The sequence below is a fragment of the Aquila chrysaetos genome, chromosome 3 (assembly GCF_900496995.4).
Source record: "Aquila chrysaetos chrysaetos chromosome 3, bAquChr1.4, whole genome shotgun sequence".
Lineage (NCBI taxonomy): Eukaryota > Metazoa > Chordata > Aves > Accipitriformes > Accipitridae > Aquila > Aquila chrysaetos.
In genome coordinates, this window is record NC_044006.1 from 33,725,932 (window position 1) to 33,749,598 (window position 23,667).

The 23,667-nt window shown below is 40.9% G+C and overlaps 1 protein-coding gene across 1 annotated transcript in view; it reads right to left on the reverse strand.

The window, feature by feature from the left end:
• TGFBR2 (transforming growth factor beta receptor 2) overlaps window positions 1-23,667 on the reverse strand; it is a 66,548-nt gene that overhangs the window by 15,246 nt on the left and 27,635 nt on the right. The window contains exons 2-4 of the mRNA XM_030009666.2: window positions 23,306-23,477; window positions 21,445-21,635; window positions 2,424-3,223 (exon numbers count right to left, since the gene is read on the reverse strand). Of these exons, the coding sequence (XP_029865526.1) occupies window positions 2,424-3,223; window positions 21,445-21,635; window positions 23,306-23,477 (1,163 nt within the window). The remainder of the gene's footprint in view (window positions 1-2,423; window positions 3,224-21,444; window positions 21,636-23,305; window positions 23,478-23,667) is intronic.

A 23,667-nucleotide genomic window follows, 5' to 3' on the forward strand; every position in this document is an offset into this window, starting at 1 on the left:
TTTTAGGTATCTAAACTCCACCAATTCAGAGTTGGCTGTCCCTCTGGAGTCTGGATATGCTTTCTCTTTGCCAAAACCAGTCTGCTTTCAGTTCTTGCTTCTCCAAAGCTTCTAGTGAGGGACCATCTCTCTTTCTGTGGTACATTATAATTTTTGTGACTTTTGGATTTTTTTTACTGGAGACCTTACATTTCTTTCAAGCTGTTGGGGGATGTTTTGTGCCCTGAGGTGTGTCACTCAGAGGGACAGTAGCTATCCCTCTTTATCTGATTAGGGAGACCATCTATTACAAGGTTGCTGATGCTGCTGAGGTGAGGAACTGCTGGCCTTGCTGGCACCTACTACTCCTTTGAACACAATGGGACAAAGGTCCAGATTTATGTACTCACATTAAGTAATGTCTGCAAATATTAACCACTGTGGGTGGCCAAACTGAAAAGACTGCAAAGATTCTAATGGGGAAAAAGATGGTTTCCAGCCAGCCACTAAGGGCACTGGTATTGTATGATCAAAAATGGCTACATTTGCATATGCAAGATAGTTGGGTAGATGGGAAAGAAGATGGCTTTGTAACCCCAACAACTTGCCTTGAATATTACTGTCTAAGGCTGACCAGAAAAATCGTGAAATACTTAACACTCTTCTATTTATTTCACAGGAAGCTAGAGCTTTTATTGAATTAAAATTTGGGTCAGCTCCATCATATACTTTAAAAAATTGGATCTCCTGGTTAGAAGGGTTTGAGTCAAAGGGTAAAGCTTAGAAATTATGCATAAGGCAAATCCTGGTGCAAGACCCTTTTAGCAAAAGCTACAGCACTAAAGTTGGCATGTTGGGGAATTTAAGTGGGTGGTGCTTGTGTCCCTAGAAGAATCAAGGTGGAGGCTGAAGTGCAGTCACTTCACACCATCACGCTCCTTGTCACAGAGAAGAATGACACTAGCTGGGTCACCCTCAAACAGATTCACTGGAGCTAAACAAAATAAAACAGTGGGTTTCAACACCAGTGCCCAAGGACACTGACTCCAAAGCAGTAACCTGCTCTGGGTAGCACTGTACTTTGTCGTCAGTGTCGGTGAGGACTGTGGAAGTGGCAGTATCAATGCTATCCTTCTACTTCCAAGTGTCTGTGAGCAATGACAGAAAAATCAGGTTGAAATAAGGGTCGGCTGTAAGCAATCAAAGTGTCTGTGGCGTTCAGTTTCAGAACCCCTGCCTTACACTGCCAAATACTCTGTTTTGACTTTATTCCAAATGGGACCAGTCTTATGACTGACAATATGGTACGACTTCACCGAAGTCCAAAAAGGTCTGGCATGCTGGAGAGAAATGATACGTAACTGTGAGTGGTGTTTGTATTATTTTAAATACGGCTCCACTGGTTATCATTCACTCCCGGCTCTGGTTAATAAACCTTCTCAAAATGAGATCAGGACAGTTGCGTCTCACAGATCTTCATTAGATAAACAACAGAAAATCTCCCGTGAACTCAACAGAATACTACTGACTGAAGAGCTGTCCCTGAAAATGTTCTAAACCAAAATATTAGTTCCATGTGAAGTAAAAGTCAGTGTAAATGGACAGGCTTTGATGGGACCTATGTATAAAAATGTAAATTTAAAAATATACGTGTAAATATATGTATAATTAAATAATTAGGAATTAATTAACTTAACAAATGGTCTGAATTTATACTAACGGAGTTTTCATTAGAAGAGCCAATATTTAGAGATGTACTTGAAAAATTTCATCTTCAAAGCATTCAGAAACATCCTCCTGGCATCCCTGTGAAGTAGATGAGTATTATCCATGCTACTTAGTTGAAAAAGCACAACAGGGCAATTATTTTTATTTGACATTCTTGTATTTGCTTGCATGTGCAGAATGTACCATGATCTTAAACAAGTTTATTTTTGGCCTTTTAAAGTTATTATTATCTATCACTCTAGTTATTTGCTTACACCTCTTGAGGACAGAAGATGGACTTCACATATGCTGGGGTACACCAGGAGTGGGTCTACTCACACAAAACTGTAATGCCATCAGGCATGAAAACTGTGCCACAACCTCACAATGTGAAGCACCTCCTTATCATGTGTGTGTCTGCATTGCAGCAGCACCACAAATGGTTGCTAACAAGCTCGTACATGCTTAGTATAAGTGTATAGAGAGGATGGTTGCATCATATAGATATGCAGCTCTCCAATCATAACAAAACTTACATTGCACTTCTCTCACTGTTGCTTTAATATTAAATTTACAGCCTCTTTGTTTATGAACACTTTCATATTAATTTTTAATTATTTTAAGTAAATATAGCAGCATAAGTTTTTTTTTCCTCTTTCCACCCCTGGAACTGACACACCAACTAGTACAATACCCCCCCCCCCCCCCCCCCCCCCGCTTTCAAACTTTTCACTTACCTGCCCACTGTTAGCCAAGTCATCCACAGACAGAGAAGGGTCCAGCCTCAGGGATAGCCCAAAGTCACAGAGACAGCAGGTTAAATCATTTTTCACCAGGATGTTGGAACTCTTTAGGTCTCTGTGCACGATAGGTGTTTTGGGGCGACCACAGGGTGTGTGATCGCTGTGCAGATGGGCAATCCCTCGGGCCAAGGACCCACCCAGTTTCCAGAGGTCCTCCCAGCTGATAATGTGCCGTGTGAGATATTCCTGCAAGTTTCCTCTAGCGTGGAAGGCAGTGATCAACCAATATTGTTTACCAAGATCTGTCTTACGCTCCTCTGCTGTCAAGAATTGGAGGATGTTCTCGTGCTTGAGGTTTACATCTGAAAAAATGTCTTTCTCAGTTTTCCAGGATGCATATTCTTCATAGGGGAAAATCTTGACGGCCACAGTTTCATACTGCTCTGATGTGTTTTGCTTCAATTTGGCTTTATACACTTCAGCAAACCTTCCTTTGCCAACAACAATGTCCAACTCAATGGGCAGCAATTCTGTGTTGTGGTTGATATTGTTGGCACAGGTAGAGCTGATGTCTGAACGGTCATCATCTAACATAATGGCACAAACGTCACTGCAGTCCTTATGTTTCCTGGGCTTAACATTCTTCTCCCATGCCTTGTTGAGCTTCCTCTTCTTATGAGTACGGTAGGCATAAAAGATAACAATCACAGCAACAGAAATCACCAGTAATGGGACAAGACTTATGATTGTGACTTTGTAAATTTCATCTTTCTCCTCCGGCTTATGAGGGTCATCTGTAGAGAAGAACAGAATATCATAGCTTTATGTATACAGGAGGCTGTCAACAATTATAATTTTTACCCAGACTGCAATACATGATCTCCTCCACTAACAGTAAATAATAAAAATTGTCACTGCTTTCTTACTTCAAGATGTTGTTTGGCATATAGGCCTCCACTTACCAGGACTTCCCTGGCTGCTTATTTTATAAAAAGCCAGAACTGAATGATCAAGAACCTAATGTAATTTAATAGCTTTGTTCTTCTCGCAGGCTCTTAATACATTATGGATGAAAGTTTCATTTTCCTGAATACAATAGCCAAAGTCTCCTGCACTTACTCTGTCGATGTATTCTTGACAGATCTGCCCCTTTAACCAGAAATTACTAGAACACATTAATTTTTCTAAAATAAATAAATAGACAATGCAGCATGTGAATTACCACTTGCCCAGTTATCACTCCAGATCCAGTATATTTCAGTAGGATCCATGTAAAGACATCTTCAGGAAGTCTGTCCACACACAACTACTGCATGTTAATATTCATGCACAATATGTATGCCTGCATACACATCTGAAGAACAAAGCTCTCTCTCATACTTTGATGTATGTGAAAGTGTTGCTAGAACAAATTCAAACACCTGCATGTACACAGGTGTTTGAATCCTGCAGGCACAATCAGGCATGTATGACACATCCGAATTGTCCCCCCCACCCCCACATACTTTTTGCATGCATTTATGTATCTGAAAACTTCCTCTATGTGTCACGTGCTAGCTGTACACTGGCTGTCCTGTTGTAAAGCAGTGGATGGTTCACTCCAAACTCCGTAGCTGGTGCAGTCCACACACTAACACATTCTTAGGTGGAACATATAGGGAACAGAAGAACAACAGGGACATACTCTAGAATAGGAGATGTTCTGGGAAGGATACAGATCATTATTCTAGAGGCGAGAGCTGCCCTGTCACCTCTAGAAGTGGCCTTCTAGTTCAGTATTTCTTAGGGAAGATAAACAGTTTAAAAGGGAACAGTTTTATTCTGAAAATAGATTAAAGAAGGAGGGTCAGAGTTTATCTGAACCTGATTTGATTGGACACATGGAAAGATATTATCTTTCCATGAGGGAAGGGATTGGTTGGAAGAAGCCCTGGGAGTCTAACCTGAATGGACTAAAACAACTGAAGCTGCAACCACAGTTAAGCAAGTGGCTTGCGCTGGCAGCACGATGCTCTGGTGGATGCTTACAGAAATGTCACTGACTCAGGTTCTGTGTATCGGGCCAAATAAGTCAATATGGAAAGTTTAATAAGCTCTGAAGGGAAGTTGCCACTAACTACATTAGCCACAAGCCTCTGTTTCCCCTACTCTGTGCCTCTCAAAATGAAGGTGAGCAATGCTGAAAGGGGTGGCAGAAAATAGTTTATAGTTAGAACAAGTGGTACCTCTGACCCTCCCATTTCACTTGTAATCACTTTTCTGTTGGAAACACAGTTAGCTGGCAAGCAGCAGGAGCCATCAGCTATTCAAAGGCAGGTGACAGGACATCTGAAGAGTATATTCTTCTTTATTTGGAAGAAGGCCTGAATCCTGAACCAGGATGTGCTTCCTCTGTTTGAAAGGTGCACCAACCAGATGTAGAGCAAGTAATTCAATCCTAGCCTCCCTCATAGGGTTTCAAGGAAGAGGAAGTACCTTTCCAGCACTGACACTCCCGGCTAGCACACACTCAGTGGCATTCACTAGCAGCACCTACAAAGAATGTAATTCCTTCATTTATGCAAAAGAACATTTTAAGCCAATCCCTTCTTCCACACCTATGCAAACCACAAATCCTTATTCTCAAGTGATTTCCCTTGGCGACAAAATGTTAGTAAAAGTTAACCTTTCTAAATTTTAAATAAAAAACATACTTAAAAGTTCATCACAGATTACAGGTACCCCTTCTGCTTCTTAAGATGTTGAAGAGGGGAAAAAAACTCCATTTTTTTAATGACCCTTACTGGAGGAATATATTTAGAAAGTCCAATGTCACTGTCAGCAAATAGAAGATTTGCATTGCTTATGCCCATGTGCGTTCTTCGATCTCAGAAAATCTGCTTTATAAAGAAACTTGGGAAACACCCTGGTGGAGGAGAACTGACTACATTGCGGGATGGCTGTTTCGGAGTTTTGGCTGCGAGCAGGCCACAACTGCATGAACGCAACTATGATCTGTAACAATCATCAGATAAAATAGTTTTGATGAATGTTTGGGCTTCTGTTTTGTTTTTTGTTGTTTTTTTTTTTTTTCTTGACCACAGAAAAGCATGCTTGAAGTTTGGACTCTGCTCTTGGACCTGAGTAGTATGTCATCTATATCATATGGTATACTTTTTAACAAAGATGAACGTGCCTCTTTAGAGCCCTTTTTCTTTACCACAGGGTTTTAATATGTAGCCCAGATATTTGAAATACAAATGTCTTTCTAAATGAGGAACAAAAATCCCAAGATGTATTAGTTCTCTGTCAAATTTCTCCCCATGAGTCCAAGCAGTTGGAGGTAGCTGGGTGCATGTTCAGCTCTGAGAAAAAACTCACGCAAAGCCGCCACTCCTTGACTGTTATGGCTACCTGTGTGAGGGTCTCTGATCATTCCTATAGTGCCCTAGAGCAGGCTGTATTATTTTGGGCTACTGCCTCCAGCAGACTTCACAGCCCCTTTGGCTCTTCCTCTTTTTGCACAAGAGAAAGCTCTGCTTGTGGTGCAGGGGGATTTCTGGGTGGAAGGGAGAAGCTGTTGATGTTCCAAATGTCACTTGAAAAAGAATGAAAAAAAAATTTTAATCAAAGCAGAAGCTGAGCAATTTGGCCACTTCCCCTGAGGGCTGTATGGTCCTGCCCCCCTGCTGCAAAGTGACACATCCGCTTTGGCACCGTCCCTTGGAGGAAGCAGAGAGGCAAGGGGTGAAAAATATACAGCTGCACCCCCCCCCCCCCCAAAGCAGCAGGGATGAAGGGTATGCTCATTTTCAGTTTTTAAGACACTAGACAAGTCCCACTCAAGGCTTGCGAAGTGCAAGAATGAGCACCCAACAGGGAGAACTGAGTGTCAGGACTGACAAGGCTGAACCCTGAGCTTAGGAGGGCACTGAGCTGCCTGCCAGCAGAATTAAAGGGGACAGCAGCAGCAAAGAGCTGGTGGCACTGAGGGCTGGTCCAAGCAAGGCAATTCTGGAACTGCCTTTGATTTTGACTGCTGATATGAGCAGAACAAAATCAGCCCTTCCAGCACAAGCTGAGGTTGGGGTATCTCTCTGTTGATTTTGTGTACAAAGTCAGGGCAGGATCAAAATTCAGAGCACATCTGTATGTTTGCATAGTGGCTAGCCAACATCTTCTGGCTTGACTACAGGAATCTAAGAATAAATATGTTCGTTTGCTTATAAATAAATACCTATGACTCAAACCCCACAATTTCAAAAATGGGAGTGCTGCTTCCTCTTTCTGAGCACTGCAATGAGCAAAACCTGGCAGCACAGGCAGGCAAGGAAATGGTTAAATGAAACAGCCTTTCAGGTTTTGCAAACGTGCTTCTAAATAACTTTCCCCACCCAGAACTATTATTTAGGCGGATTAGTCCTTTCCTAAGCTTCAAAAGAGCCTATTAATATAGCATAACAATAGAGAAGTTGAGCTAAAAGAAACCTTCCTGTATGTGGTTTGAACTAAGCACAAGCCATCTGCACAACCCTTAACACTACCTAAGCCCTTAGGGAATAGGGCTCAGGTGCCAAGGAAAATGGAAACGCTGTACAGCCTCTGTTCAGTCAGGAAGCTTCAAAGCACAACATTGCTTTGCGTGCAAATCCTTTAGGTTGGATCGGGTGCCTTTGATTGAACTTCAGTGTCACTGAACTTTGGAAACAAGAAATAAAACAATGGCAATAAAATTAGGACCCGCACTTTAATGCACAGGCTAGCAGAAATGCCCAGCCAGTACCAGCAGAACTACTTCGGTGCTGTTTGCTGCTTGTGCAAGTTCTAAAGTTACTGCCTGTTCAACTGCTAGTCAAAGCCACACAGCAGGGCAAGAATATATTTGATATTGGCAGAACTCAGGTTAAACATATCGACGCAGATGTACTGCAAGCTTGTCTAGTGTCTTAAAAACCCCCAGAAACACACAGTGACTAAATATGGGCCCAGACCTGGGACTGTGATCTAGTTATTTTGCAAGCTCCTGAGATACAAAGCAGTCCTTTGAGCTGACTGGAGGACAACTCCATTTTGCAGCAATTCTGAGGTTTCAAAGTTTGGTTTTAATTCCACACTGGAATGAAAACGAACACTTTCTGAATGTTTTTGCATAAACAGAATTCTGTTCAAATGTTTCAATTTGCCAAGACATGCGAGTGCTGAATCCCCACCAGTGAGGGGACTAGTCTGGGGTATGGGAGCTCCAAGTTCAAGTTCTGCTCTGTCTGATTCAGGGAAGAGCTCTTCATCTCTGATTATTCTGAATCAAGCAAAATGTGAGTTTGAACCTTACATATGTACCGATTTCTGGGCAAGACACTAGGCAAGAAAAATAAGGAAAAGTCTGCTCATCTCTTTAGCACTACTTTCTGGATGAAAACTAATTCCATAAAATGCTTCATTTTCAGTGGAATGAAGTTTCACTCTGAGCAGCTGTTTGGGGTAATTTAGTTTATCTCTGTTGAAGAATCTTCAAGTGACAATTAAGTTCGGTAGATCAGTGTCTCATGTACCTTCCTGATTTTGGTCTTTTTAGAATTAAAATGGCTTGGAAATCTTCAGCAAAACATTTTTGGATGGGAAATGCTGATTTTCAAAACAGAAACTCTGCTTCTGACATTCCTGCACTTTTCCCTGAAACCCCTATCTTGAGGACAAAAGTGGTCTGAAAGTTGGTCCAACTTTTGTGTTTAAAAACTTCTGTTAATTTTACAGGCATTGTTTTTTGGGGCTTTGTGGATGGGGGTGAGGGAGATTTTTTTTGGGGGGGGGGGCTTTTTCCTTATGACAATGGTTGATCCTGACACAAAATACTTGGAAATAATCAAACTCAAATGCTGCACCTCAAACTAACCTTCATTTTTTTATCTTGACAGTTTCTTGGAAACATTTTAATTTTCCATCCTTGCTGGAGATGAAGAATTTTTTTTCACCTTAATAGTTTTGTGGGGCAGGAAATCAGTTCCACCCCTCCCTCAGCTCTGTGCTGAACCATCTGATGGCAGAAGACAGAGATTACTAGATTTTAAAACCAGAGTGGACTCTATCTTGCTATCCAGTGGAAAATAAACCCTGACATTTCTTGTAGACTTTCCTGAAAGTTAAATTCCTGCAGCCAGTTCCTGAATTTGACAAGAGTTTTTTTGGACTAGGTAGACTGAGTCTGTCAAGGCCAGTAACTTGTGTTTGAGTTGTATGTCTTCATCTTTCAGTCTAAAGAGGATATTGCCAGGGTAGCCAATACATAGTATGTGCTGAAGCAGCCTCCTGAAGAGGCACTAGCTCTGGTAGTTGGCAGGTCTGCCTGGCCTGCTACAGGGGCTCAAATAGTAGAAGTAACAAGGTAAAGCCATCTCTAGAGCCTGTTTCTAAAGCTGTCTTTCTAAAGCACTGCCATCCGCATGGCTCAGAATTTGGGCCCTAAGGATGTTTGCTCAAAGGTGTGGGAACTCAGTCACTTGACCTTTTGGTTATTTGCCAGCCTGAATGTTGCTCTGCAGTCAACATACGGCTGGCAAACCAGACCCAGCCCTCAGAGCACTTAATGCAGGCCATTGCCCAGTGCCACCACTTACTGCTTCTCCTGACAGGTAGTAAAGGCAAAAATATGAGCAGGTTTGGAGACCTGTGGCATACTCACTGCTGCTCTCCCCTGGGGGCCAACAGTTTTGCCCTTGGCACATGACTACCCACAGTCTAGTGATCAGGACTCAAGACATCTCTGTTATGCCCGGGGGAAATCCCCAGTTACATGACTCAGTTATATGTGTTACATGTTGGAAGAGTCATGCATATGCATCCATCACCCAATGGGAAGGCTGCACCTTAGTCACGGGAGCAAGAAGCAGGCAATTTGATTGCCTCTGGGTGGCTTACTTCAGTGAAAAGGCTGGGCAGCAATGATGTAATGGATATTTTACCTATTGTAAGCAGAATTTCATTTTTCAACTGATTGCCAAGTATGCTATTCAGCACCCAGGAGGTTTAAGAAACTCTTAAGCTCAAAGACAGAACAAATAGTTTGTTGCTGTTTTATTCCCTCACTGCTGGCTAGAAAGTGTAATTCCTTGGTTTGCTGGCACAGCACCCATTTGTTTAAAATCTCCCACCCCTGGATACATTCCCTTCTTATCTCTCGCATTTTAACAGGTCACTTCACTGTGCGTACATGGCATATTTCACACATTTTGACTTTTATAGCTGAACTTTCCTACTCAGCAATATGAAAGCCAACATATTCTAACTTTACATGATGTGGCTGTGTTTCTGTGATACATGCCTCAGTTATACAACTCAGCGTCTGCTGCTGTTTGCTGGTGGTTTTCTGGAACAAATCAATCTCTCCAGTTTCAATATGTTCCAACAGATGCCACACATTAACCACCATTTTTATTCTCAGCCTGAGTTTCACCCCTCCAACCTTTCCCAAAATATTATGTTGCCAGTGTTAGTTACAGTTTGTTTCTGTCTGTAATTATTAAAGTCTCTTCCATGACAACCTGATAAAAGGTTGGCCACATTCCCACACTTATTAAGCTCTCAAGTGATGCAAATTGTAACAAATATGCCAACCAGACTGGAAGAGCTCTGCCTAGTTTGTTTTTACACAAATCTGTAACTGAGCTCTGCATGGTTATTTTCCTAGGAAGCAAACAATATAAATAATACAGAGCAAAACAAAATTTTGGCTTCTTTTGCCTCTTTCCATTCTATTTCCTTTCTATCCCACTGAGTGAATCAGACGTTCAGTATTAGACAGCCTCTCCTTTGGTTACATACAGCTGCAGGCATTGGGTGGGACTCTGTGGCTGCAAATACCTAAGAGGAAACCATGAGAACAATGCCAATATACAAGCAGTGAGAGGCTCTGTGCAACGTTATGTAATGCTACTGACCTCTTTTATGGGGCAGCTGGAAGACAGTTACCTTCTGAACATGTTAGTTGGATAACAGAAAAACAGATTAATGAAAGCCTTTGTTAAAATCCACTTGGAAGCAGTCCAGCTGTAATCATCTCCCTTCTGCTGTTCCTTGAGCACTGGACAACTCATCACATGAGTATTTATGGCCTGGCGGCTGTTTGTGCACAGATCTTAAGTTTGCTCTTAAGTCTGAGATCCTCCTATGTAGGCAAGTAAAATCACTAACGCTTTGACTCTAGTAAGGAGAGGAAGAGGAGAGAAAGAAAGGAAAAGACAGGGGCAACATGTTAGAGACAAGTGAGAGATACCAAGTTAAGGAAACTCTAAAACATTATCCATATCTCCTGCGATCTGGGCACAGGACAAGGCATCACACAGGCATGCTTTTGGTGGTTCAGGCAGCAGAACAATACCAGGTCTCCCAGGTAACAACTGTACACAGTGAGCAATCACAGCACTTGACACATTGCAATCCATAGGCTGTAATTCATTCAGGCAAATGACTCAGCCACAATCAATTAATCAAATACTTACGTCTCTTACACTCTCAATTAGCAAACTCAGTAAAACCATGATCAATGTGAAGATTATTAGCAGCACAACACCCTCCCCTCCTCTGACACACTTCCCCAATTAGCTTCATTACTCTCATAAACTCTTGTTGACCTGTCAGTCATCTCTGTCACTGAATGATTCAGATAATCATTAAAATTTGTATACATTGTTGCTGCTAAAGGTTTCTCCCATATTATGACCAGGTGTGGTGGGAATGCCCAAAGTAATGACCTCATCTTGCAGTACAGGAGTAATAAACACAGTCAACCTGAACAATCCCACAGACACCTTGGTTGCAAGCTGCATGGAGATCTGCATAGCATGGCAAGACAGGTGAGGATGAAAGATGATCACCATGTAAGTTATCAGAATGAAACAACTCTAAACCAAACAACAGAGCTGTGCTACAGGTCTGCAAATCCTACTTCCAAATGCTGAGATCTCTGCATTTCTGCTTGGATTTGAACTTGATGCCCACGATAACAACTGCATATATAACAACAACAGTGCTTAAAGGATTTGCTTTCCTGTCTGCAGTCTCCAGTGCTGGGCTCATCCTTTTGCACGCTGCTGAATGAATGTGTCTGAAAGAGCCTGCACAACAGGAAGAAGTTGCACTGCATAGCAGGTAGGTCGTGCACTGCGTAACATGCAGGTATCCCATTTCCTCAGCTACAATGAGTGCGTGGTCATCTCTGCGCGTGGAGAATGGGTCAGACGTGAGGCTGCAAAGAGCACAGTCCTACTTGGTCCCTTTGGGTAAACAAGCCATGACCTTAGCCAAATAGCTTAGGATTCTTAATAAAGAAGAACTTTGTTAGGCATTTGTCATCCTCGCACTGGCTGATGAATAGAGGCTGGGAGATGGTGTGGCAAATGGAAGGCTGAGGAACAAAGCTGCCCAAACACCAAGGGAGGCCTGGAACTGTACAAACAGCTACAGACAGACCTGGTTCATCACAACAGGTCAAAACATAAGAAGGCAAAGCAAGGTGCAGAAGATCCACCAGACACATCTAGACATCAGGGAGGAAAAACCCCTGATAGTCCAGTCCTGCACTCATCTTTTCCATGACAGCCGGACCAGGCCTCTGTCTGCCACCTAGCCAACTTCTAACCAGCCAGAGCCTTTTTTCCCCCGATTTTGGCTAATCTTTTCCAGTGGTTTTGCTCCCTGGCTTTGCCTTTTGGTAACACTGACATTAGACATTTGAATAAATAATAATTAAAACAGACTGGCATTGAGTTTTGCTGTGAGAAGCATTTTTCCACCACAGGGGTGTAAGCTGCTTGCCAGTCACCCACAATTTTGTTTGGCAAAAAAGAGAGGGATTAAAAAATAAACACGGAGTAGTCAGATTTGCAATGGCCACCTGTCTCCTGCATATTATTTCTCCAAGAACTACAGAACATTGTTTGGAGGGATTCTGTACACAGTGTTTTCCACCAGCTGCCCATGGCCTGAAATGCCAGGGATCTGAATCAGGGTCAGAAGCCCCCCTGACACAGCAGAACTACAGGCATGTTTAGGCACATCTCTGACTGTGTCTTCCTCATTTTGCAGATTGCCAACTTAAATGAGAGTCCACACAAGAAACAGGTATTTGATTTGGATGTGACTACTTCAAACATTTCCAAAGCCACCCTTGGGTGAGTCACAACACCTCCCACTGTTGTCCTACAAACGGGGTTTGTTTACCCGGTGTGCAAGCCGATAACACACAGAGTCGAGGTATTTTCACACTAATTTCATTGATGCGCACGAATGGGTGCCTGTCTAAAGACAGCACACCCTTGTCTCAAAAATTCCCACATTTATATACTTAAGTAATACATATTCATTATTATTTCCCTAAATGATTGGTTCTTTCTTCTTCGCCTCTCATGTAAATTAGTGCGCAGACTCTATCTTCTTCCTTCATTGTCTTCTTTTGAGTAGCTGGTATCATTTGAGTAGGTGGTCAATGAGTCGGTGGTTGCGATCTCCCCCTGTAGGAATTACCTTTTACTTACTTCTTACTGTGTCTCGGGAGTTCCAAGAGGTTCTTCAAGGTTTGTTGATCAGGCCACAGTCTATTCTCTTTTCTGACATAAGCATTCTACCTATCTACAAAGCCCCATTGTCTAATAGTTTATTCCTAAACCCTAAATCATGTCTCATTATTGTTTCCCTGTTTTAAATATTAACTGATGGGGGCTGTACACGGACTTTACCAGCTCCCTGGTTATTTCAATCATATTATACACATTAATTGATAACAATTTCCCCCCCTTTAAGACTTGGGAAGCTTTAACATACTTCAACAAGTCTCATTTTCTATCTCTTATCATTAATACATACGATTGAGATACCCGTCTCATAATGATACTCTTAAGACATCCAAACAAAATACAAAGAAAAATCACTATAATAACCAAAATGATTAGATTCTGTAGTAAGCTTTGTAATCATCCAGTCTGGAAGAATCCAAACCCATGCAGGATTTTATTTAACTACCCTGTCTCCGTTGCCTTTCTTATATTTCTACATGATTATTTTGCCATTGGACTCTGGATTCCAAGGGGTATGTAAATTTCATTAAATACCCCAAAATCTAGAAACTCCCTGTACTATTTCTACAATAAAATGGGGTCCTTTATCAGACGAAATTCTTTCTGGAATACCAAACCTAGCGATAATTTCTTTCAATAAGGCCTTAATTACTTCTGTAGCCTTGTTGGTACGACATGGAAAGGCCTCTGGCCAACTAGAAAGGTATTTACTATCACCAGTAAGTATTTGTATAAATTACATCTTGGTAGTTCTGTAAAATCTATTTGCCAGTATTCCCCAGGAGTTATTCCTTGTTTCACAACTCCGCCTACAACCCTCTTGGTAATCGTTTGATTACTAGCACAAGAAATAGCACATATTTTAACTATTATATCTGTTAGATTTTGCATTTTTGGTCCTACAACATATCTTTTTTGGCAGTCAATATTAATGCATCTCCCCCTTAATGTGTTTCCTGATGCAATCTTTTAAGTAGAATTTCCATCATCTTTATAGAAAGTAGCAAGCATCTTAAAGGTGTCACCCACAATCGCTGATCATTTTTAGAACAATCTAATTGTTCTGCTAATTGATCTTCTCTCTCAGTATATTGTGGAAGTGATAATTCTAAATGAGGTGCTGGAATTAAGGCTCCTTCAAATTTTGACTTAGAGTTGCCTCTTTTGCCACCCGATCTGCTTTTCAATTTCTCTATTTCACTATTCCCTCTTTGATGGGCTTTACAATGTATTATTGCAACTTCCTTGGGTTGAAGAACTGCCTGTAAAAGTTTCATTATTTCTTCTCCAGGTTTAATTGGGGTTCTTTGCGAGCTTAAAAGTTCTCCTTCTTTTCAAATCTCTCCATGTGCATGGACCACTCCAAAAGCTTATTTAGAATCAGTATAGATATTGACTTTTTCCTTGGCCAAGTTCCAAGGTTTGTGTTAATGCTACCAATTCTGCCTTTTGGGCAGAAGTATTATTAGGCAAAGATTTAGCTTCTGAAGTTTGAGTAGATGTTACCACAGCATATCCAGCTTTTTGCCTTCCTTTCAAAACAAAACTGCTTCCATCAATGAACAGCTCCAACTCTGCATCAGGCAAGGGTACATCCCGCAGGTCAGGTCTACTGGAATACACCCGTTCAATAGTAGTCAAAGAGTCATGATGCAATTCAGTGGGTTCAGAAATCGGGAGTAAAGTAGCAGAATTCAGAGCAGAAGTCACTGAAATTGCTACATCATCTTGTTCCAGCAACACAGCTTGATATTTAGCTAACCTGCTTGGTGATATGCAATGACGTCCTTTGTTTTTGAGGAGAAATGACATGGCATGTGATACAAACACAGTAATTGGTTGGCCTAATGTTAATTTCCAAAATTCTTCAATCAATGTTACAGTAGCTGCTACTGCCCTCAGGCAGGCTGGCCATCCTTTGCTGACTTTATCTAATCGCTTGGAAAAGTATCCTACTGGTCTTTTCCAGCTTCCCAGTTTTCATGTCAAAACTCCTAGTGCCACATGCTGTCTTTCATGTACATACAAATAAAAGGGCTTTCTTAAATTTGAAAGTTCTAAGGCAGGGGCTTCCATAAGCTTTCTCTTAATTTCATCAAAACTTTTTCTATATTCTGGTGTCCATTCAAGGATCTTTATGGCGGCATACAATGGTTTGGCAACTAGTCCAAAATCGGGGATCCATAAATGACACCACCCAGCCATTTCCAGAAATCCTCTTAATTGTCTTTTTGATGTAGGCACAGCGACCCTACAAATCGCTTCTTTCCTTTCATTATTTATTTCTCTTTGTCCTTTCATAATTTCAAACCCCATGTATTGGACCTCTTCTTTTCCAATCTGTGCCTTTTTCTTAGAAACTCGATATCCCACCAGGCCCAGGAAGTTAAGCAAACTAATGGTGGCTTCCAAGCATGCCTCATAACTATCAGAAACAATATTGCAACAATGTCACAGCATCATTACCACTTTGCCATTGTTCCAGCTCTTTAGCCAGTATCTTACTGAACAAGGTGGGGCTATTCTTGAATCTTTGGGGAAGAACAGTCCAACATAGTTGCGTCTTTTGCCCTGTAGTTGGATTTTCCCATTTGAAGGCAAAGATGATCTGGCTTTGCTTATCCACAGGAATACAAAAGAAAGCATCTTTTAGGCCCAACACTGTAAAATAAGTATTACTGTCGTATTAATTTCTTGTAAATCCTGTACCAGTCTATATTCTGAAGAATGAGGTTTCTTTACAGGTAAAATTGGAGTGTTATATTTTGAACAGTCCATATTCCAAAAAGGAGCTTATCATAGGTTCTAAGCCCTTTTGGACTTCTGGTTTAATAGGATATTGTCTTTTTCTTACCGGCTGGGGTCCCGGTTTAATTTCAATATTTACTGGAATCACATTCTTTGCTCATCCAAGTATCTTCGATGCCCGTACCAAAGGTGTAACTGCTTTTAGTACTTCTGGAATATTAATTTCTTCATCAGGATTTTCTTCAGTTATTAAACACATCTGGGCTTTCCAAGCTGTCTCTGCAGAAAAATGTAACTGAACAGAGTCTTCAGAAAAGGTTAGTTGTGCATTTAACTTATAAAGTATGTCTTGCCCAAGCAGTGGTAAGGGGCATTCTGGTATATAGAGAAATTAATGAGTTAATTTAGTGTTACCAATTGAATACTTCATAGGTTTTAAAACCAGTCTTAAGGTCTTTTTCCCTGTCGCACCAAGAACATTTATCTTAGTTTTACCTAAGGGTCCATTACAACTAGTTACTACAGAATGTGTGGCTCCACTATCAACTAAAAAATCTATTATCTCATTCCCCAGCTTAACTGGAACCAGAGGATTGGCTGGGGAGATTTTAATACATTCTTCTGGTCCCCTTCAGTCTAACCCGATTTCTGTCATTACTTGAATAGCCTCCTCTTTCCCTTATCATTAGAGAGATTAGGGCATTCCTTTTTCCAATGTCCCTCCTGTCTGCAATATGCACGTTGATTTGTTCCTAAAGGGACGTTGTAATTTCCTCTACCATAACTTCCCTGTCCTCTTCCCCTTCCTTGAAATCCACCTCTTCCACGTCCTTTTCCTTGCCATCTACTTCTCCCATCATTTAGGGCAGCTACTAGGGATGCCTGAATTTTGGCCTATCCTCGTTTTTCCTTCTCAGCCTCCTCATGTCGATTATTATATACTTTATATGTAATGGATAATAACTGTGAAATTGTCATTCTATCTGCCCCTTCTACTTTTTGCAATTTTATTCTAATATCTGTTGCAGCTTGACAAATAAACAACATATTAAACAATTCAAATTGCTGGGATCTTCTGGATCTAAATCAGTCCATTTTCGTGTCACTTTGCACAATCTCTCATAGAAAGCAGAAGTGGTCTCTTTATCCCTTTGTCTTATTTCATATAATTTGGATAAATTTTTAGGTTTCTGTACACTGTGTTGAATTCCATATAAAATAAATTTTTGGTACCTGTGTTGAATACCATATAAAATAAATTTTTGGTACTCTTTTAGCCTTTCCATTCCTCCCCCCATATTAGGGTCCCAATGAAGATCTTCTTTTGGGAGGTAAATGTCCATATTAGGTACCCCGCCATGCTGTTGGGTCATTCCTTTCCCAGCTTTTTCTAAAACTGTTCTTCTTTCTTCAGTCGTGAACAAATATTCTAAAAGGGCCTGTATATCTCTTCAATCAGGGTTATGAGTCATCATCACAGTTTTGATAGTACTATGCATGCTTTCAGGATTGCTTCAATATGATCCAATCACCTGTTTCCAATTTAACAAATCAGAGGTGGTAAACGGTACATGTACATATACTGGTGTTCCTTCTGGTCCCACTGCTTGTCTAAGGGGAGCCTGCACTATAGGTTTCTGTTGTCTCGTTCTTCCTGAGACTGGACTCATATTATCACTTTCTTCATCACTCGAACTATTTGCCTCTGAATTCTTAGAGGGGTATACTAGTAATTGTACATCCTCTTCATTTTCTCCAGTCTCAGTTTTTTCACCCCTACATCCTGTACAACAAGATTTAGTTCCTTTTTCCTTTTTTTTTTTAATGCATATATATCAATTTGACATTTAGAATCTACTAAGCCACATTTTTTTTTTGAACATTCCAATGATTCCTCAAAGTAAAGAATAAATCAACATAAGGCACCTCATCCCATTTTTCAGTCCTATGTGTATTATATTTCAAAGATCCATTTTCTGGCCACTTCTCACCGTCCCCTAATTGGTATTGTGGCCACCACTGATTACAATAACGTTTTAATTTATCTTTTGTCAGGGGATCCCACCAAATTTATTCCAATTCTTTAGGATGCATCCTAAGGGAGAGCAGGAGGGCACTTCCTGAGAAGCAGTAGCATCCATTTTGGTATCGAAAACAGTTTACGAAGGATATCTCCCTTCGTCTTCTGCTGCGTATCCTCCTTGATACGTCTTATGCAGGATCCAAATGCTCACTGATTTTAAGTAGTTTTCCTCTCCCCCCTTTTTCTAAAAAAAAAAAAAAAACCTCTTTTAAATAGCTTTGCACCATTGTGTCGCTTACCGACCGACAGCAGGAGAGGAGCTGATGGAATCCCCGCTCAACAGGCTGGTGCGTGCTGGAGTCCACTCAGTTCTTTTCTCCCCGTTGGGTGCAGCAAGATGATCCGGGCAAGGCTGTCAGCAAGGTCCCATCTGGGTCACCAGAAAACTGTTGTCCCACAAACGGGGTTTGTTTACCCGGTGTGCAAGCCGATAACACACAGAGTCGAGGTATTTTCACACTAATTTCATTGATGCGCACGAATGGGTGCCTGTCTAAAGACAGCACACCCTTGTCTCAAAAATTCCCACATTTATATACTTAAGTAATACATATTCATTATTATTTCCCTAAATGATTGGTTCTTTCTTCTTCGCCTCTCATGTAAATTAGTGCGCAGACTCTATCTTCTTCCTTCATTGTCTTCTTTTGAGTAGCTGGTATCATTTGAGTAGGTGGTCAATGAGTCGGTGGTTGCGATCTCCCCCTGTAGGAATTACCTTTTACTTACTTCTTACTGTGTCTTGGGAGTTCCAAGAGGTTCTTCAAGGTTTGTTGATCAGGCCACAGTCTATTCTCTTTTCTGACATAAGCATTCTACCTATCTACAAAGCCCCATTGTCTAATAGTTTATTCCTAAACCCTAAATCATGTCTCATTATTGTTTCCCTGTTTTAAATATTAACTGATGGGGGCTGTACACGGACTTTACCAGCTCCCTGGTTATTTCAATCACATTATACATATTAATTGGTAACACCACTACCCAAAACCTTTAGATGTTTGTGTCTAAAAATGGAGTCAGGAGATTTACTCTTCACAGTCAAAAGTGATACAAGCCAACAGTGCTATAAAGCAATTCTTCTATAAGCAATAACAGCTCAGCTGTGAATCACTGGAACATAGTGACTAACCTCTGGTGGAAATCAGAACTTGTTGCCTTACCGACAATTTTCTTTCTTACCTCAAAAACACCAGGAACAAACTAAATCTGGTCTGTATTAAGTGTGCACCCAGGAGGAAGAGGAGCTAGAACACTGATCATTTATAGCAATAGCTTGAAAGGAAAGGCTGTGATTATCAGGTGAAAAATTACAATCTTTTTTATCATCTCAGTTTCTGCTAATAAATGAGTACAATCAATCACTTTTTGATCAGGCTTTTTTAGACTAGCTTTTGTCCACTCTCTAAAACTACAGGATGTGCAAAAACACTGCAAAAATTCTTGCTCTGGTGTATAAGAAATGGAGAGAGAAAAAAAGGCAAGAGATGTACAGAATAGATGTGAATGACAGTCATTCCAAAGGCAAAATTATTACAGGCTATTATCTAGTTGTCTGGAGGAGCCGTGGACCAGCTGGCTGTGATGTTCTGCTCAAAGTTAAACACAGACAGGAAACCGCATGTCTGATACTGTAAAAATCGTTTGTCTTCCTGCCATGGCTAACCAGGCAAGCAACCCAAAGGGGCTGTTTTCATTTAAAAGAAACACTAATCCACAACAATAAAAAAGGAATGACAAAGCCTCAGTTCTCCCCCCTCCTAACTGGAGTTAATGCTTGTGTTTGTGAATGAACTGGAAATGTTACAAACTGAAGTTTTACATTAATTTTTATCTGTAGTTATTCACTTACTACATGTGAATGCAGGGCACAGTTTTCAGGAGTCACCTAGAGTGCTTACAGCACATGACCTAGAAGGAAATGCTCCGCTCCGAAGAGTGAAAGAAATCAGGGTAAAAAGACTGGGTTTTAATTTATACTACAGCTGCTTTTAGGCTGCTCTAGAAGGGTGAGGGGGGCTGCAGAGTTTACATGAATGAAGGCACTTGGTGTTGAATTTATAGAACAGTTTTCATAAACATACACACAGAAGACACACATTTGTCAGAGCGATTGTATTCAGCTACATAGCTCCAGGAGAAACAGCTATAACGTGACTAATTTATAACAAATTAGCCAAAATCCACAAGGGTGTGGTTTGCTTTGTATAAAAACTCCAGACAGCTGACACAGAGTAAGACCTTTTCACTGGGAACACATTCTCTTCAATAAAATCAAGGCAATCTGTTAGAATCAGGTCCTGGGTCTACCACCTGTGCTCACATCAATACCAATATTTACTCCAACTCCTTTAAAGCCCACCCAAGCAAGGGTAGGTCATACAACCATGGATCAGCAGTCAGGTTGTCTGGTTTCAAATCAAGCATGGGGAGGGCATGAGGAAGAGGGGAGGACATGGCACCAGATATGGATAGCCTGGGCCAAGGGAGGCAAAGACTTTCTAGCTTGCTCTTGGCTACTCTGGTGTGGTTTTGCAACCTGAACTAGTTAGCCTTCTTGGAGGGCTGAGAAGCGAGAGCTAGAAGCCACTCACATAGTTGTCTGCCTCAGTGCAGTCACACACCATGTTTCACAGGAGTGGAAACAGTGTCCCAGCCCTTCATTATCTCAGATAACAAGGATCTGATTATATCCTTTTCTGAGGAACTTGGAGGTGACAAGGATGGGTTCCGTGTGCCATACTCATTTAGATGTGCGTGCACACAAAGTTCTTCACAGTAGGCCTCACACTCGCTTGCGAGAGACCTGACTTAGTCTCAATAAAAGAATCATTGTGGGATCCAGCAGGTAGGAGAAAATAAAGTGAGGTGCGTGCATGCACACATGCACATCTGTGTGTGCAAGATGAGGTCCACCAGCACTGCACACACCTGCACTGCCTTTACTGTATTTGCAGTGGTGTATATAGGCATTCATGAAGTACAGTGGGGACAGGTTATGCACTTGTGATTTGGCCTATACTCAGATTTCAATAGTTTAACTGAACTCACGTACATGTCCTTGTGCCACAGTAAGTATGAGGTAGCGTATCCACTAGTGAAAGAACCTTCTAGCTACTTCATGCCCACCACAGAAGAAGTGCAGATGGTCAGTTACATCAGAGAAGCTGACTTTAAATTCACATCCTATCAAGTTACTCAGTAGTATCTGTATATACAGATGTCACACTATGGCAATACAGCCTTTTAGAAGAGGCAAGACCTTAAATATGGCATTTACCCCTTGTTTATGTTTTATAATGTACTTAGCATATGTTGCATTTTGGTGTGTCAACAGAACAGCTCTAAACATCTTGCTTTCATCTTTCTTTTCATCAACTTTTAAGTGCAATGTCTTGAGCTGAGTATCAGACTTACTTCAAAAGGAAGACAGCCTGGCAGGAAGAAATAACCTCTGAACATAGAAAAGAAAGGTTGAGATTTTGCAAGACTGAGAAGAGATCAGAAGAGACCAAAATAGCTCTTGCCACTAGAAGGTTTCCTCCACAAAATGAGATTCCAAAGTCCATTGGTATGACACAGTTAATAGTACTTGCAAGGTACAGCTTAGGAATGCAGGGTAAATTATTAAACCTACCTGATGGAAACATGAGCACATCATTGCATTCTTCACCTGTACAGGAACACATGAACATCAATCCCCCATCTTCCTTCTTTTCTCTCATCAAACACTGCTCTGAGCTGGAGTCATCCAACATGTGACCATACAGTGTTTTCTGGGGATCATGGCATATTGTTTCTAATGTCACATTTTCATCATTCTGTCTCCTAAAAATGAAAGGGAGAAAATTGAAATCAAAGAAGCAATATTTTACAAAGGGAGCAGACAGGACTGTGCCTGCCTGAAATTTGCCTCTCTTGAGAACTCAAATGGGATTTAAAGAGTATCATATGTTCTTCTTCACCTTTCCTGAATGGGGTAATTTTGGCTGTGTCTGGGCTCCTCACACTGGGGCATTTGTACAATGGTATTCCTGTATCATATTACCACTAAGCTCCAATAAGTGCCTTTGAAAATCTCACCCAGAATTATTCAGGCTAATGCTCAATGAACTGCTGTGAACTTCAGAACATACTTTTGGTTTTTGTGGTCACTGTGCAGACAGTAAAAATCTGTGGGAAATTATGTTTAAAACTGAATTATTTCCTCAAAATCTGAGGAATTTCTAGTGAGTTGGCCTTTTCGTTTTGCTTTTGAAGCCTACAATCAGCACAATTTCTGCACTGAAGGAGTTATCCTTATAATTAAAAAAAAACCAGCCAAAAAACCCCAAAAACAAGACCAACAATAGAATGGTGCAAGCTAGTGTTGCCTCGCTGTCAGGGAAATATTTACAGCTGATAATCTGGACCATATTCCCATGTTTTGTCCTGGTCCACAGATTTCAATTCATTGACACAAGACTCAGAGGCAAAGAGCACTTTATTTAAAGTTCTCAACTCATTTGCCTTTTGGATAAGTTGGCATTAAAAATCCAGAATGTATCTTAAATTGTACTACAGGCACTTTGTATGGCAATAGCAGGCACTGACCACTTACTAAAGGAGCAGAGGACAAATATGGAACAGCACACTGGACTGATCCTGCATTTCAAGTGTCTACTTCCAATTATGCTGAACATCTCTTCAAGTCAATGGACACAACTAATCCCTCAATAAATTAATTAATTATGCCTTTCTGTAAGTGGTTCTAATTATGTTCCTAAATCAGCAGCAATGTTGCAAATACTCAGTTCTGTTCCTTTTGTCCACTTATGAACTCATTAAGAGTGTTTCCGGTTTTCTTTGGTAGGATTGGCTTACCATTTATGGAAGGGCAAACTCCCAGTTTTTAGACTGGAATGCAAGTTTAGCGTCAACAAATCCTAAAAAAAAATCCAACTCATTTTCATATACACTTGATTTCTTTGAACCTAGACAGACGCTATATAAAAAACCACTACGCCTACATCAGAGTCACTATATACACAGAAGATTATTTTACCATTAAGAGAAAGTATTTCTACCTATACATCGTAAATAACCCTCCTGGGATCGATCTACATACTCTAGTTCACTTCGAAACCTGAGAGAGAATTGTCTTTCTTCAGCAAATGCCACCACAATCCTCTCTGAGTCTCAAATCTGTTTCTACTCTGAGTGCTGTGGGTGGATGCAGCTTAATGGTTTGAGCAAAAACATGCCTCTTTTCCAATAACAGCATAAGCTGGAACAGAACTGCTTTAGAAAAAAAAAATCCCCAGAACATTTCATATCAGAATTGTTGTTAACCTCAAGCAACTCTCAGTATGCTGAGCACAGATATGAGTTGGAAGCAAGAGAGCAAAGCCTGGTGAAATAGCAGGGACATTCTGAGTATCAGAGCAATCAAGGAAAGTACTAAGTAATGATGAATGAGGGTGTGCTCCCCTCCCCACCTGTATGAAGAAATAACTTACCATATAGCGACACAGACTTCACTATTCTTCTCACAGATAGCAGTGATGTTGCAGTTGCTCTTGCACTGATGTTGGTTTGAGCAGGTTGTTACTTTAATGTCACAAAATTTGCATAGGTTTGGCATTTGCAATCCATTTTCCTTATTTCTGTCTACAGGTGACATAATTTCGGCTTAAGGAAAAAAAAAAGAGAAGAAAACTCGATAATGGTAGATTATCAGATTGTGTTATTGCTCATTATGAAGATAAGGTTTTCATCAGCAGCAAATATTCCCTCCCACCTTAAATGAGAAAATCTTTGATCTTTCACAGCTACCAATTTTCTTTACAACAGGACAAGTGCCACAGTGTCAAGACCAGGT